General features: G+C 32.5%; 1 protein-coding gene across 1 annotated transcript in view; it reads right to left on the bottom strand.

The window, feature by feature from the left end:
• The window catches only part of LOC143231678 (cell adhesion molecule DSCAML1-like), a 305,444-nt gene extending 302,008 nt beyond the window's left edge, over window positions 1–3,436 (bottom strand). The window contains exon 1 of the mRNA XM_076466263.1: window positions 3,156–3,436. Coding sequence (XP_076322378.1) covers window positions 3,156–3,216 — 61 coding nt within the window. The 5' untranslated portion in view covers window positions 3,217–3,436. The remainder of the gene's footprint in view (window positions 1–3,155) is intronic.
• Between the last annotated feature and the right edge of the window lie 12,942 nt (window positions 3,437–16,378).

The following is a 16,378-nucleotide window of genomic DNA, read 5'->3' as shown; positions in this document are numbered from 1 at the left end:
TTAAGACGTTTGACTTCTAATCTGAGAGTTGCGGGTTCGAATCCCAGTATCACCAAACATGCTAGCCCTTTAAGCTGTGCAGGCGTTATAATGTGACGGTCAATCCCATTATTCGTTGGTAAAAAGGTAGCCCAAGAGTCGGCGGTTGGAGGTGATGACTAGCTGCCTTCCCTCTAGTCTTACACTGCTAAATTAGGGACGGCTAGCACAGATAGCCCTCGTGTAGCTTTGCGCGAAATTCAAAATAACAAATAACCAAACTGGTAAATTATCTTTTTGTTATTAAATAATTGTTTTAATTAGTCTTTATTAACTTTCTGAAAAACCTCAAACCCCAAAAATACTTTTTTTTGTTACAGATGGTTATTTGTATTTTAAGTTATTTGTTCTGTATTTAGTTTTATAATGGTAATTTACCTAAACTTGTGAAACTATAACACGTGGTGAATAAAACCAAATACTTTTTAAACAGAAGCCTAAATTTATTCAAAGAAACGGTCACGAACTTTAAAAATAAAACATACTGTGGTCATGCAAATTTCTGCAAGAGTTTACCTGGTGTAACCACTATAATTTCAGATTATCTCTGTGGTGTTATCATGATGTGTTTACTATACAGTCTGTTACACACAAGAGTGAATTCTGAAAGACAATACTCTATATTTAACGTTGTATATATGATACAACAATTCGCTTCTACCATTCTTCTAAAACATACACAAAAATGTTTTAAAAATTACGAAATTAGGTAGCTGGCTCGTGTGTGTTCATACATTCGCTCTATAATAATACAGAGTATATACTGTTATTAGAAATTCATCCCTAATATACAATAACTCTTGCGTCATGGAACTTACCAAAAAGACAGTATGTGGAATGAATTACACTTAAATATAATGTTATGTAAGTATTACATGGTTTATGGATTTTTAATAATGCAGGTTGTTGTTTTTGTTAGCGATAACTCCAAATATTTTAATGAAATCCGTATATGGTTATATCATTTTGTCTCTAATCTTTAACTGTTAATATAGTAAAGTGATGAAAAAATATCTTAAAGAATTCCAGCAATTCTAAGTGTTAGGAAGGATACATTGTGTTAGTTGACAGTGAAATGCAATTACGCACCACATTATTGAAAACTTGTTCTAAGCAGATGACAAGTAGCATATGGTAAAATTCAATCTGTTTTGAATAACAATATATCATAGTATTTCCTTAAACAATCTGTTTTGAATAACAATATATCATAGTATTTCCTTAAACAATCTGTTTTGAATAACAATATATCACAGTATTTCCTTAAACAATCTGTTTTGAATAACAATATATCAGAGTATTTCCTCAAGTAAATCTGTTTTGAATAACAATATATCATAGTATTTCCTCAAACAATCTGTTTTGAATAAGAATATATCATAGTATTTCCTTAAGCAATCTGTTTTTAATAACAATATATCACAGTATTTCCTTAAACAATCTGTTTTGAATAAGAATATATCATAGTATTTCCTTAAACAATCTGTTTTGAATAACAATATATCATAGTATTTCCTTAAACAATTTGTTTTGAATAACAATATATCATAGTATTTCCTTAAACAATCTGTTTTGAATAACAATATATCATAGTATTTCCTTAAACAATCTGTTTTGAATAACAATATATCATAGTATTTCCTTAAACAATGTGTTTTGAATAACAATATATCATAGTATTTCCTTAAACAATGTGTTTTGAATAACAATATATCATAATATTTCCTTAAACAATCTGTTTTGAATAAGAATATATCATAGTATTTCCTGAAACAATCTGTTTTGAATAACAATATATCATAGTATTTCCTTAAGCAATCTGTTTTGAATAACAATATATCATAGTATTTCCTTAAACAATTTGTTTTGAATAACAATATATCATAGTATTTCCTTAAACAATCTGTTTTGAATAACAATATATCATAGTATTTCCTTAAACAATCTGTTTTGAATAAGAATATATCATAGTATTTCCTGAAACAATCTGTTTTGAATAAGAATATATCATAGTATTTCCTTAAACAATCTGTTTTGAATAAGAATATATCATAGTATTTCCTTAAATAATCTGTTTTGAATAACAATATATCACAGTATTTCCTTAAACAATCTGTTTTGAATAAGAATATATCATAGTATTTCCTTAAACAATCTATTTTGAATAACAATATATCATAGTATTTCCTGAAACAATCTGTTTTGAATAACAATATATCACAGTATTTCCTTAAACAATCTGTTTTGAATAAGAATATATCATAGTATTTCCTGAAACAATCTGTTTTGAATAAAAATATATCATAGTATTTCCTTAAACAATCTATTTTGAATAAGAATATATCATAGTATTTCCTGAAACAATCTGTTTTGCAAATAATACATGTAATAAATTAATTGAGTATATTATAAGAGCAGTACTAATGGAAATAGTAGGGTGTGGCATTACTTATTTATTATACAAACTGTCCAAACACATTTTTTTACTTAGATGTATTTACGGTGATGCATTTAGTGACTACTAGTTAAACCTAATAAATATTTGTGTTTTCTAGCTCATACTGTAGTAGAGAAAAAAGAAAAAACACGTTTGATAAAGTCCTATTAATTTATACAAGTAAAATACCTAAAATAAGGAAACACAAGCAACAAGTATGTCACACAACAAAGCACTGAACTACGCAGTGCAAAGAATTTGTGCTTAGCTTTATTTTTACAGTAAAATAATGGCTTTATTTTTGTACTGTAAAAGCCTAGTTTCACCTTTTAGTAAACATACGTCGAGAAATTTTCTGCTGGAGAAACTGTATTCTTATGGAAGTTAACACAAAGAAAAATATGAGTCATAACTATTTCAGTTAAAAAATACAGAAATGAACTTTTTCTCCTTTGTTAATTAAATGCGCAAGTTAATATTTATAATTTCTCGTCTTATCTCCCAGTACGATAAACTAAATACAAGCCCTTGTGCTGATTACCAACGATAGAACATGTTTACCTAATTTAAAACGTCAATTTTAATGTTCAAAGGAAATGCGAGATCCAGCTAGAAACACATATATGATTAAAATATAAATTGCCATAAGACAGATATTAAGCTCAGCAAGTCTACTCACCATTGACGTATCTTATAATCCACACCCAACCAATGAAATACTTGTAGCTATGAATGTTCATTCTTCTTACGTAAACAGAAGTTTCACTTTCTTACTTGAGCGATTTTGAAAGATTCTCCAGAAAATAACGTTAATTTTGTCTCAAGCGTTAAAACAACAGTTGATAACAATGATCTATACAATAAATCATTGTACTTTATAGTAATAATTTGAAGCTATATTTGAGTACAATAAACAATAGTTTCCCCCTAATATAACAAAGCTTCAATCTACTTTAATCATTTCTCTTACCAGCCTAACAGACTAGGTTTCTTTTGATGGCAAACTTGTTCAAGTGGCTGCCAAGTGAATGTAGCCTGCATGCCTTGAGCACTAATATTGATCTTATGTTTCTCTGAACGGCCATCAGAGGACACCGCCGTTCTTGATCTACAGTGGAAAAGAAAGCTCTTCTTTATAATTTAAACAGAATCACATTTCTTCAAAAAAAGTCCAAATTTGAATGACATATGATGTATTCTTTAATGTGGATTAGATTTTCCGAAGAATTTTTTTCGGAAATATAAACTTTCATCAATACTTCAATATAAACGAGTATTAAGTTTTATAGAATCTAATATTTTCTTTTTAAATATATTAAATGTCTAATATAAACATTTTAAAATTACACAACGATCTCCAAAGCTGATGATTACCAGGCAATTTACAAAGGAAAGATTTTCATTTCAGAATCAAATAATTTGTATTTATTTTAGGGAGTATATTTAAACGCAAAAGCCTTGTGTCATGCGCACTAAAGGAAACGCGTAGAGATAGAGTTAACGGTTATAGTTGGTGAGTTTTATCGCTTTTGTTGTCTTGAATTAAGCACAAAGCTACTCAATGGGCTATCTGTGCTCTGGCAACCACGGGTATCGAAACCCACTTTTTAGCATTGTAAGGCAGCAGACATACTGGTGAGCCACTGGGGATCTTTATCACTTTTAAAAGTTAACATGTAGAAAAAAACAAATCCGGAAAGTCTTACAACATCTACTGATGTGCCCGAATTAAAGCGCTGACGACATTTATTGGGCTGAATATAGAATAGTTCACACAGTACTGATAAAGACCTGTATCTCAAGACGACTGGTACGAATATCAAAACTTTTATTAAAATAGAAAAAAAAGACATGGGCACACCATTAGTTCTCATGTACTGAAGTCAATGTCTGTTTATTTTCTCTTACATAAACAGATAATAATGTATGAAAAATCACTTGAATTTATTTGTGACGTTTGATTCGCACTAAAATATCTCAAAAAACAAAAACAGAACAGATAACGACTAAATATTGGAAAAACATTTTAACACTTTGTGTTAAACCTTTTTGTTTGGTTTTTTTGTTTTTGAATTTCGCAGAAAACTACTCGAGGGCTATCTGCGCTAGCCGTCCCTACTTTAGCAGTGTAAGACTATAGGAAAGGCATCTAGTCATCGCCACCCACCGCCACCTCTTGGGCTACTCTTTTACTAACGAATAGTGGGATTGATCGTCACATTATAACGCCCCCACGGCTGAAAAGACGAGCATGTTTGGTGCGACCGGGATGCGAACCCGCGACTCTCAGATTACGAGTCGCACGCCTTAACCCACCTGGTCATACCGGGCCTTTTTTTTTGGTTTATAAAAAAAGTCTTAGCTGAAATACACGGCTAATAATAATTAGAAAAAGAAATTCTCTATTTGAAGCCACATTCGGCTATTGCTGTTTCTACTGGGGTATCAAGCCCTTGATCTTAGCTCTTACCGGGATATGTTCTCTCTCTCTAGATGACGCTCATACCCAAAGTGTATTTTGCATAAACGTGATCCATAGTCAGGTGGTTAGGGAGCTCGACTCGTAATCTGAGGGTCGTGGGTTCGAATCCCACAAGCACTAAACATGCTCGCCCTTTTAACCGTGGGGGCATTATAGTATGACGGTCAATCCTACTATTCGTTGGTAAAAGAATAGCTCAAGAGTTGGCGGTGGGTGGTGATGACTACCTACCTTCCCTCTAGTCATACACTGGTAAATTAGGGTCGTGTAGCTTTGCGCGAATGTTTTCGGAGAAGAGCTCACTTTCAATCTTTTCGTAGCTTATATTTAAGATATTTTTATATCCTAGTTAAAACGTCTCAAACAACTTTCAGAAACGTATTCTCAAGAGGGCTGGTATGGATATTAACACTTTAATTAAAATAAAGTACAGAACAACGTTCCGACCTTCTTACCTGAATATGACCTAAGAATACAATTTTACTTCAAGTGGGTTTCTCTTCATCAAAAATATTCAGAAATGCTACTTTATCCTTTTTAAAATATAGAACATGATTTAAATTGAGGTGGATGGCTGTCAGTAACGCTTTAGCCTTTGATATATGAGGTTAAATTTTAACCTGTGGTTAAATTTTGAGTTTATGTTTCGCTTATAGTAAATAAAAACTATCAAACCATCTTTATGTAAAGTGGTTCCTTTCTGTAGAGTTTATTTTAATATATTCAATAAGAGAGTCTCGATTTCTCATTTCTTCCTATTTATCTTTATTGAAAGAATCGCATATAATGCTCTTCCATATCCTATAATATAGTGGCTTTGGACTCGTCTCATGTTTAATATAACCTTTACGGACACGAATTGGAGCGGAAAACATAATCTATACCATTTATATCTCTGGTGTTATGGTTTTCACTAGTTTATTGTAAATGCTGTGATAGAATATATGACGACTTCCCTATCAGCAAGTATTCAAAAAAGGTTCTTGGAAAAAAATATGAAAAGGAAATTCTTAAGTTTCTTTCCAAGGTATAAATACTTTGTGTTAGGTACCTTGTTGTAAGCTTCGATTTTTTCTTAAACGAGAAGGCTTACAGTTGAACGCTAAAGCATGTGGCATTATATTACTGTTAGCTCATTTGAATGAATATGTAATATTTCTTTACTTTGAATACTTCGATTTTCAAAAATGAGCTATTTTATGTTGTTTTTCTGAAACAAGTTATCAGGGTATATTTCTCTGGTATATTTGTACGTTGGAAACTTTATATCAAAATTATCAAAAAATGTAAGAGCATTTAGGGTTATAAGCCTACACGATAATGTGATTAAAATAATATAACTATATAAAAAGAAACTCTCTTTTAGTAAAGATGTGTTAATTATCTTAAGTGGGAAACACTTTCTCATAAGAAAAGAAATATTATGTATGTTTTTCTTATCCATTGTTTGCCGTTTACTATCTTATTAGCATGACGAACCTGTACACACAAATACTAAAGCCTAGTTCTCATATATTAATTTTATTCAGAATTTAACATATACAGTTTCCTTAACGTCAGGATGTATTTTGGTCTCATAGATAGGAGTAAGTTATCTTCAGCAACGATTTCAAACAAACAGTTAGTACCAAATTTTCAGCTACTCACTGTAGCTATTAAAACGTTTATTATATTATAAATAATCAATCAACTTCTTCATTTATGGCCTATTTTTGTCTTGCAGAATCATAATGAGAAATTATTGAATTCAAATTTAGTATGTCTTATCACGGACAAAAAGTACATATTACACGATCCAAGTAGAAACTTTAAAAAACACCTTTTACGATATCTATCATGCTAACATACACAAAGTATTCATGAGTCTTTTAAACTCTCTTAAAATAACTCTACGTATTCATGTATTTCACAGACCTTCTCTTTAATGTAACTTTAAGTATTCATGTGTCTTAAAACCCTCTCTTTAACGTAGCCCTAAGTTCTCATGTGTCTTCCAAAACCTTCTTATTTAAAAGCAAACAAAAGGACTACAAATAGTAACCTCAAACAATCGATTAGCGAATTATCTCTCATAAAAGTGTTCGTATGTGTTTTCTTATAGCAAAGCCACATTGGGCTATCTGCTGAGCCAACCGATGGGAATCGAACCCCTGATTTTAGCGTTGTAAATCCGTAGACATACCGCTGTACTAGCGGGGGGCTAATACCTCTCATCATCACCTACTGTAACATCGTCACATATTAAGAGATCTCCTCTGGTTGTACCAGTTTCTTTAATATGACCTTTAAATTTATTTAATATTTTCCACATGTATATTTTCGGTTTACATAATATTTAATTTATAAAATTTTCCTCTTAAAGAAGAAAAAACAAATTTTGAATTACTTTAGATGTTCTTTTAATTAAATCTAGAAAACTTGAATTACGAAAAACAAACGAATTAATAACTTTATCGAAGTTCATACACGAATAGAACTGGTTCTTTGTTTTTATAAAACACTAGGCAACACAATGGAGCATTTGTGCTTTGTATACGAAACGCAGTTTGCAACAGTAGAAGTCTGCAGACATACCACTGTACCACTGGGATGAAGCCCCTTAAAAACAAAAACACGAGTGTACCTTTGTGAAATTTTGAATAGCTTTATATGCGTATCTATTTATTTACTGGAGTAATGTTACCAACTGAAATATATACCTTAATATCAGATCTTGTATTTTAAAAACTCAGCCTGTTTTGTTATCCTATTGTACATTCTTAACGCATTTTAGAATAAATATAAACTTTGTTGTAATTCAATAATAATGATATTTTTGGTTTATAATTTCGGGCATAGCTGCTAGAGAGGTGTCTGTGCTAACCGTGGTAGAATATAGGGGCAGCTAGTCAACAGCCCTCACCGCCAACTCTTTTATCAACGAATAGCGGGATTGACGTTACACCATAATGCCCCAACGGTTAAAAGGACTGAGATGTTCGGTGACGGGGATTCAAACTCGCTACTCGCGGATTGAGATTAAACATCCGAAGCTTCAGACCATACCGAACCTCGTAACAATTATAATAATTAAAAAATGCCTTATATTCTATTTTTAATTTCCCAGTCGCTTAGTCTCTAGAATATGAATAAAACTTTATTTATTGTACATCATCAACTGAAGAGTTTATATCTCACTTATAGGGAAACGGTTTTCAATTAATTATCTACTTTGTTACCACCTAGTTGTATCATAGCAAACTGATGTTGGGCTATCAGCTGCGTTCCTCCAGGGAACCAGAACTCGAATTTTAGAGTTGAAAGTGCGCAAACAAACTGCTATTCAACCATGGGACCACAAATGCAGCGAAAACCTTTCATTTAAAGCTGTAGTATGGCCCAGCATGGCCAGCTGAGTTAAGGTGTTCGATTCGTAATCTGAAGGTCGCGGGTTCGAATATCTGTCGCACCAAACATGCTCGTGCTTTCAGCCGTGAAGGCGTTACTATGTGACGGTCAATCCCACTATTCATTGCCCAAGAGCTGCCGGAGGGTAGTAATGTTTATTATTTATTGTTTATTTTTGAATTTCGCACAAAGCTACTCGAGGGCTATCTGTGCTAGTCGTCCCTAATTTAGTAGTGTAAGATTAGAGGGAAGGCAGCTAGTCATCACCACCCACCGCCAACTCTTGGGCTACTCTTTTACCAACGAATAGTGGGATTGACCGTGACATTATAACGCCCCCACGGCTGAAAGGGCGAGCATGTTTGGCGCGATGGGGATGCGAACCCGCGACCCTCAGATTACGAATCGCAGGCCTTAACACGCTTAGCCGTGCCGGGCCAGGGTGGTAATGACTAGCTTCCTTCCATCTTGTGTTACACTGCTAAATTAGGGACGGCTCGCGCAGATAGCCCTAGTGTAGCTTTGCTCAAAATTAAAAAAAACAAATTGTAGTGTGGGAAAAAAGGCTTAACAAATACATAGTATTTTCAAAACATTATTTTGTTTATTTCATATCAAATTTCACCAGATATGATCCGATGACGAGCCTGACTTAAATTAGTCCAACAAATAATTAATGTTTAATATTTCCTTAACAATTGGTTGTCAAGCATTTCTGCCGTGTCTTTACAAATATAAAAAAAAAATAACATTCTAATGAATTACCTAAAGGACCGTGATATTGCATTAATAAACTTAAAGAATGTTTAATATTAATTTGGCAAAAGCTCTTGATTATGCTATAGTATGCTTCCCGACTCGTCGGTGTGTACGTCTCTTTATAAATAACAATGATAAAAGAAAACTCTTCGGATAATAAAGATAGAAGTCCTTTAAAAGGCCACCTATTTTTTTTAGATTTTTATCGTTTCTTGTCAAGCATTTATCTGCACAGCGTCATGTATAATATGTTGTACATATGGGATAGATTAGTCTATAATATATTCATATTACAATAAAGAAACACCAGAGCATAGTACATTAAGATAGAACTAGTGACTCTTTTCCATGATGCATATCACTGAGACACAAGCATGAGAGAAAACTTAGTTATTACTGTCGTCTTGACGAATGCATTGTACATGATAAAACACTGTTATGGATATATAACCAACGAGAAACTAATTACATTAAGAAAATATAGTATAATTCGTATATTACGTACACACTTTATATCTCCTATACTTATTTTCAATATATTTAGATAGTTTTTATAAGTAAGTTAAGTAAGTATAATTCGTATATTACGTACACACTTTATATCTCTATACTTATCTTCAATATATTTAGATAGTTTTTATAAGTAAGTTAAGTAAGTATAATTCGTATATTACGTACACACTTTATATCTCCTATACTTATTTTCAATATATTTAGATAGTTTTTATAAGTAAGTACACACTTTATATCTCCTATACTTATTTTCAATATATTTAGATAGTTTTTATAAGTAAGTTAAGTAAGTATAATTCGTATATTACGTACACACTTTATATCTCCTATACTTATGTTCAATATATTTAGTTTTTATAAGTAAGTACACACTTTATATCTCCTATACTTATTTTCAATATATTTAGATAGTTTTTATAAGTAAGTACACACTTTATATCTCCTATACTTATGTTCAATATATTTAGTTTTTATAAGTAAGTACACACTTTATATCTCCTATACTTATTTTCAATATATTTAGATAGTTTTTATAAGTAAGTACACACTTTATATCTCCTATACTTATTTTCAATATATTTAGATAGTTTTATAAGTAAGTTCTTTTTGTCTATCTTTACTCTGCCTATTACATCTCACTCTTCTGTTATAAACTTAGTTCTATTTTATAAATATTTTTTGCCATATCCTTCAGTATCATGTAATTAGTTGTATACAATTATAATCAATAAAGGTAAATACAACTACAGTTGATAAGAGTATCTACTTTCTGGTCAAATACACCTAAAACCTTCTTTAAACAGAAAGAAAGATGAACGTTATTCTGAAAATGCATTCCCGGTGTTTCCCAAATATTATTAAAACATTATATAAATAGGTATGACAGTTGGTAGTTTATATTAGAAATACATAATATTATTTCTATTAGCTAATAATGTCTATTAATTAACTTTAAAAGCGTCATTTTGGAAGAAGTGGACAAATAAAGTTAAATATAACAGTGATATTAATTAATATAATTTTAATTATTAATAATAAAGAAAATGTACCCAATATTCGATATTCGTTAAAAGTTTTTACTGACTCTTAAACTGAGTTAAATATTTGATTTAATGTTAAGAAATATTTAACAGATAGTTTATTTGTTATCTAAGTACAAAGCTACACGATTGGCTCTCTGAGGGTGTTATGCCAACCATGGGTATCGAAGGCTAGCGCTATAAATCTTGAAGTTTACTGCTACGGTATTGGAGAGCTTTTAAAAGCTGACGGTACCCTATGTTATAGCTAATCTCAAACAAATCCCACTTTTGTTACTTACAATACATATAAAACTTATTCATAAATAATGGATATTTAGCCTTGAAAAGCTGTCGAGGGATTCACGTAAACAGTGGTGGCGCCAGGGGGGGTTGGGGCTTAACTCTCCAAATGAACAAAGCCCTCCTTAGCCCTCTCATCCCCCAATATTGTTACCTACATATATTCATAAAATATGGAAAACAAAATCGTCGTTGTTGCTTAACAATTAACATCAAAGAGACCTAGATCTGTAGAACTCAACGTCTTCATTAAAACGGAAGTATGTGTCATGCGTCCCATAGCAACGTATTGAATGCACTGAAACTCATGCGCTGTATTGCCGCTCCCTGTGTAATGGCATTCTGTCAAGTCCAGGCTGCAGCAGAGTTCTTTGTGACAATTCAGAAGCTGTACACATTCTTCTCCACATCGGTTGTGCATGGAGAATGTCTGAAGGTACAGAAGGAGTTTGAACCCGTGAACCAGTACATAGAGTTGAAGCGACTGTCAGACACAAGACGGGCCTGCCAACATGCTGCTTGTCTGGCTGTGAAAATAACCCTCCTGCCATTGTGACAACCATAAAGCGTCTTTAGGAGGGGGACAATGTCCACAGAACCGCTGAATCAAAGGGTCTGTGCATCCTCCTAGATCAGCAGTATGTAACCAGTGTAGTGGCCATAAAAAACTATTGCTGATGACAAAACAGCTATCAGACCACCTCCAGTCACCTGACCTGCAGCTGGCCTCTGCAGAGAACCTAGTACAATCTGTCATCTCTGGTCTCTCAAAAATAGGAACTGAAGCAGCATGGAAAGACTTGGAAGAGTCCACTGAGGGTATATATAAGAAAGTGGGAATATGCACTGAGACGGTGCGTCAAGTGGACAGCGACCTCTCCCAGACACCTGGACGAATTCATAATCACATCTAATACTGGCCAAAGATATGAACCAACACCACATGCCAGGAGACACACCTTCTATGCTATCATAGACAGGATGCTCAACAAGCTGAATAGAAGATTCTTCTTTGATGCCTGCAGTGTTCTGATGGGTGCATTGAACCCAAAACATACCACATTTCTAGAAAAGCAAGCACTCTTAGGAATGGCAGTAAACTATGGTGTGGCAGAGGATGACCTCGTACTGGAGGTCCACCAGTTGAACCGGCTAATTGCCAGGAAGAAAGACAAGGGGCAGGAAGTATCCACACCATTGGAGCTTGCAACCATGATGGAGCCATACAAGGATGCCTTCATGGATCTCCACAAACTTGTATGCATCGCTGTGACCCTGCCTGTAACTTCAGCTGTCTGTGAGAGAAGTTTCTCATGTCTGAAGACATACTTGTGCAACAGCAGTGGTGACAACCGCACCAGCAAGCTTGCTGTCATATCAGTAAACAACAGGAGGGCAAAACAACTCGATATTGATACTGTTAGACACATTTGCTGCCAATCACCAGAACAGGCGCATTGTTTTGAAGTAATATTGACTTGAAGTAATATTAACACAACATGATGAAAGATAGTTAGCCTGATAGTGACCTTACTTCTTCTCAGAGTGTATTAACTTCACATGGGATAATTCGTTTCTGCTATGTAAACTATGTCTTTATGTTATATTTCCTTTGATTTGTAGCTTTACTCTTAATGGTATATTAAATGTTCAATCTAAGCTAATCTTGATTTTCTTTATGTATTACCTTGGGTGGAATTTAGGTGAGCTTCCTCTTTTACATATACGCATATTTTCACAAACAGATTATTTCTAATTTGTAATAATGAATTATTAATCAGAGTATGAGTTTCCAATGAAAACTGCATTGAAAACGCAGTTCAAAATAGCACACCTTTCTGGAATGTACCTTGGTATTTACATTATTACAATTTACCATCTATACTTCATATTGATGGCATTTTGGGAAGCCCCTCCACGGTTTACCTCAGCTTCTTCAACAAAATATTCTGGTGCCTCCACTGCACGTAAAGCGTTATGGCGTTAGGGTCTGCGAGATTTCTTGTTTTACACAAAGTTTAATACACACCATTACACCATTACACTCTCAGATTACGAGTCGCACGCCATAACACGCTTGGCCATGCCGGGCCAATTACCACAATACATTCATAATTAACAGTGTTTTTCACTCATATATTGTATTAGACTTTTGAATAATTCTACCGGTACAGTTTGATGTATTAGAAATAAAAGTAAAGGTGGTAATAAACACATTATCATACAAATACTCTAAATTTTACGTAAACACGAAAACTGATGTATTATACGCGTTTGTTTATGGTAAGATCGTATGATGAATTTAAAATGACAGATATAAAATTATTAAGATATAATTTTACCATTATATTTTTGTCAAAAAAAATGTTATTTTAGGTTTGTTTTTAATATAAAGTTTAATCTAACGTCGGTTAATATTTCTGTATATCGTCTATTATATTCTATCACAAACTACAAGAAATAAATCATTTTATATTTCTAGCTTGCAGCTAATAAAATATGTTTAATATACGTGTCTAGATAGTAATATAAAATATGTTTAATATACCATATACGTGTCTAGATAGTAATATAAAATATGTTTAATATACCATATACGTGTCTAGATAGTAATATACTCTTTGTTTAGTTTCTGTACATACGTGTCTAGATAGTAATATACTCTTTGTTTAGTTTCTGTATATACGTGTCTAGATAGTAATATACTCTTTGTTTAGTTTCTGTATATACGTGTCTAGATAGTAATATACTCTTTGTTTAGTTTCTGTATATACGTGTCTAGATAGTAATATACTCTTTGTTTAGTTTCTGTATATACGTGTCTAGATAGTAATATACTCTTTGTTTAGTTTCTGTATATACGTGTCTAGATAGTAATATACTCTTTGTTTAGTTTCTGTTTGCTAAAACGTTTTATTTCTATCTTTCATACGAAAACTTTTTTGTGTGTTTTGGCGACTTAGAATTTATCTTGAAAAAAGATCTAACTAACAACTTAAGTATTTACCTTCTTATCAGTATAAAAATGTAGAATCAACATATAGAGTTTCGCGTGTTATTGCCACATATCTTCCAGCCAAAAGAAAAAACATACATATATTGAATTTTTCTATTATACGTTGCCAGCAAACTTTGAAAATAAAAGACAAAACAAACATCTGCAGTTGTACTTTGTATCAGTATTTTGATATATAAATCTTTTTGACAGAAATAGCTCAATTAGTTCCAAGAAAAACTTAGTACATAGAAACGACTTCTGTTGTTTTTAGAACAGCATTTCGTCAGTAACGTGCGTACTTCATTAAATTAAAACTCTCCATCAAATGTGGTTAAAATTAAACTTTGCGAACCAAGTTATATTTTATAAATAAATAACGATCCAAAGCTTAATACTGTAAAATACAGCTAAAGTTACCAAAAATTATTTTAACATTTAATTTTAACCATTATGTTCACAGTTAACAGAAATTCCTTCTCAATTAAAAAGGATAAAATTCGTACAATCTCAAAATGGACGATTTTAAAACAGTGAACAAAACTTCCAAAAATGTGTTATATCCCTGATTAAGATTAGCAAAAACAGGTATATCTGTATAAAATCCGATATCAGATGGTTGACATACAAAAAAAAATGTATTTCTGTATAAAATCCCATGTAAGATGGTTGACATACAAAAAATGTATTTCTGTATAGAATTCCATATCAGATGGTTGACATACAAAAATTGTATTTCTGTATAAAATCCCATATCAGATGGTTGACATACAAAAAATGTATTTATGTATAAAATCCCATATAAGATGGTTGACATAAAAAATGTATTCCTGTATAAAATCCCATGTAAGATGGTTGACATACAAAAAATGTATTTCTGTATAAAATACCATGTAAGATGGTTGACATACAAAAAAATGTATTCCTGTATAAAATCCCATATAAGATAGTTGACATACAAAAAAAATGTATTTCTTTATAAAATCCCATATAGGATGGTTGACATACATATGATAGTTTACAAAAACCCAAATCATACTTTCCTTGTCGAAAAATTGAGCCTAAGATAAAAATTCCCAAATTGTCTAAATATCTAGCTGTTACCTGTTAAAAATATTTTTACATCAAATGTAAACGCAAGTTAGTTGAAATATGACCAAGTGATTGACCAAAACATTTAATATTATAAGCTTATTTAACCTTCTGACCCTCTCTTAAAATGACCCAAACTGGGTATCACTCACATGTTTGTTATATATATTGGTTATATATTTGTAACAGGTGTCGAAACTCTTCTCTAGTAGTATAAGTACATGGACAAACCGAACAATGTTTATATCGTGAAAAATTCCGAAGTAACGAACCAAATTTTACGTAAATTGTCCAAAGTACAACAAATTAATTCTTAAAAACTCTAAAATTATATCTCTGATGGCATTTTGACTCCCTGTAATTACTAAGAATAAATGTCATCCCATTTTTGTTTATCAATGTATAGAACAAATTGAAAAAATAATTTTGTACTAAATACAATTTAAATTGGTTAATATGTAACCCAGTAATTGATTAAAAATAAAATTATGCATTTTCGTGAGCTCTTATCCTATAGGGCCCGGCATGGCCGGGTGGCTTAAGGTGTTCGACTCGTAATTCGAGGGTCGCGGGTTCCAATCCCCCTTGCACCAAACATGTTCGCCCTTTCAACCGTGTGGGCGTTATAATGTGACGTTCAATCCCATTATTCATTGGTAAGAGAGTAGCCCAAGAGTTGACGGTGTGTTGTGATGACTAGCTGTCATCCCTCTAGTTACACTGCTAAATTAGGGACGGCTAGTGCAGATAGCCTCAGTGTATTCTTTGATAAATTGTTTAGGCAGAGTATTCATAACGAAACTTTGTAGAATGGACGGCAACTGTCTTTTGTGGAGACACAAGTGTAGGGGACGACGTTTCGAAAGTCTTCCGCCTTTGGACTTGAATACAAAAGGCGAAAGACTTTCGAAACGTCGTCCTCTACACTTGTGTCTCCACAAAAGGCAGTTGCCATTCATTCTACGAAGTTTCAGGTCCAGTGTAGCTTTGCACGAAATTCCAAAACAAAGAAACTTACCCTATAAAAAAAGCTCAAAATGAGAAAAAAACCAACTTTTTTTAAGTGATTGTTTTGACGCATTAAAAATTGTGTTTGTGTCTATTTTCATCAAAATATTTAAAAATATATACTGCAACACTGACCAATTTTTATTGCAAAGTCCTTTGAATAATCTAAGTAAGAAACATGAAAAAGTTAGCTGTACTGTCTATTCAACAGGTCTTTCGGGCGGTTTTCTTCTCCGATTATAATGGTTTCCGATTGGATGGTTGTTGAGCAGGTCTTTTGGTAAAATCTTTAACTATTAAGCGTTGATTCTTCTGGAACATTTTTCTCTGAAACTCTCCGTTCC

The sequence above is a fragment of the Tachypleus tridentatus genome, chromosome 11, assembly GCF_004210375.1.
Source record: "Tachypleus tridentatus isolate NWPU-2018 chromosome 11, ASM421037v1, whole genome shotgun sequence".
In the NCBI taxonomy this organism is placed as follows: domain Eukaryota; kingdom Metazoa; phylum Arthropoda; class Merostomata; order Xiphosura; family Limulidae; genus Tachypleus; species Tachypleus tridentatus.
This window is presented reverse-complemented; position numbering and strand designations above follow the sequence as displayed.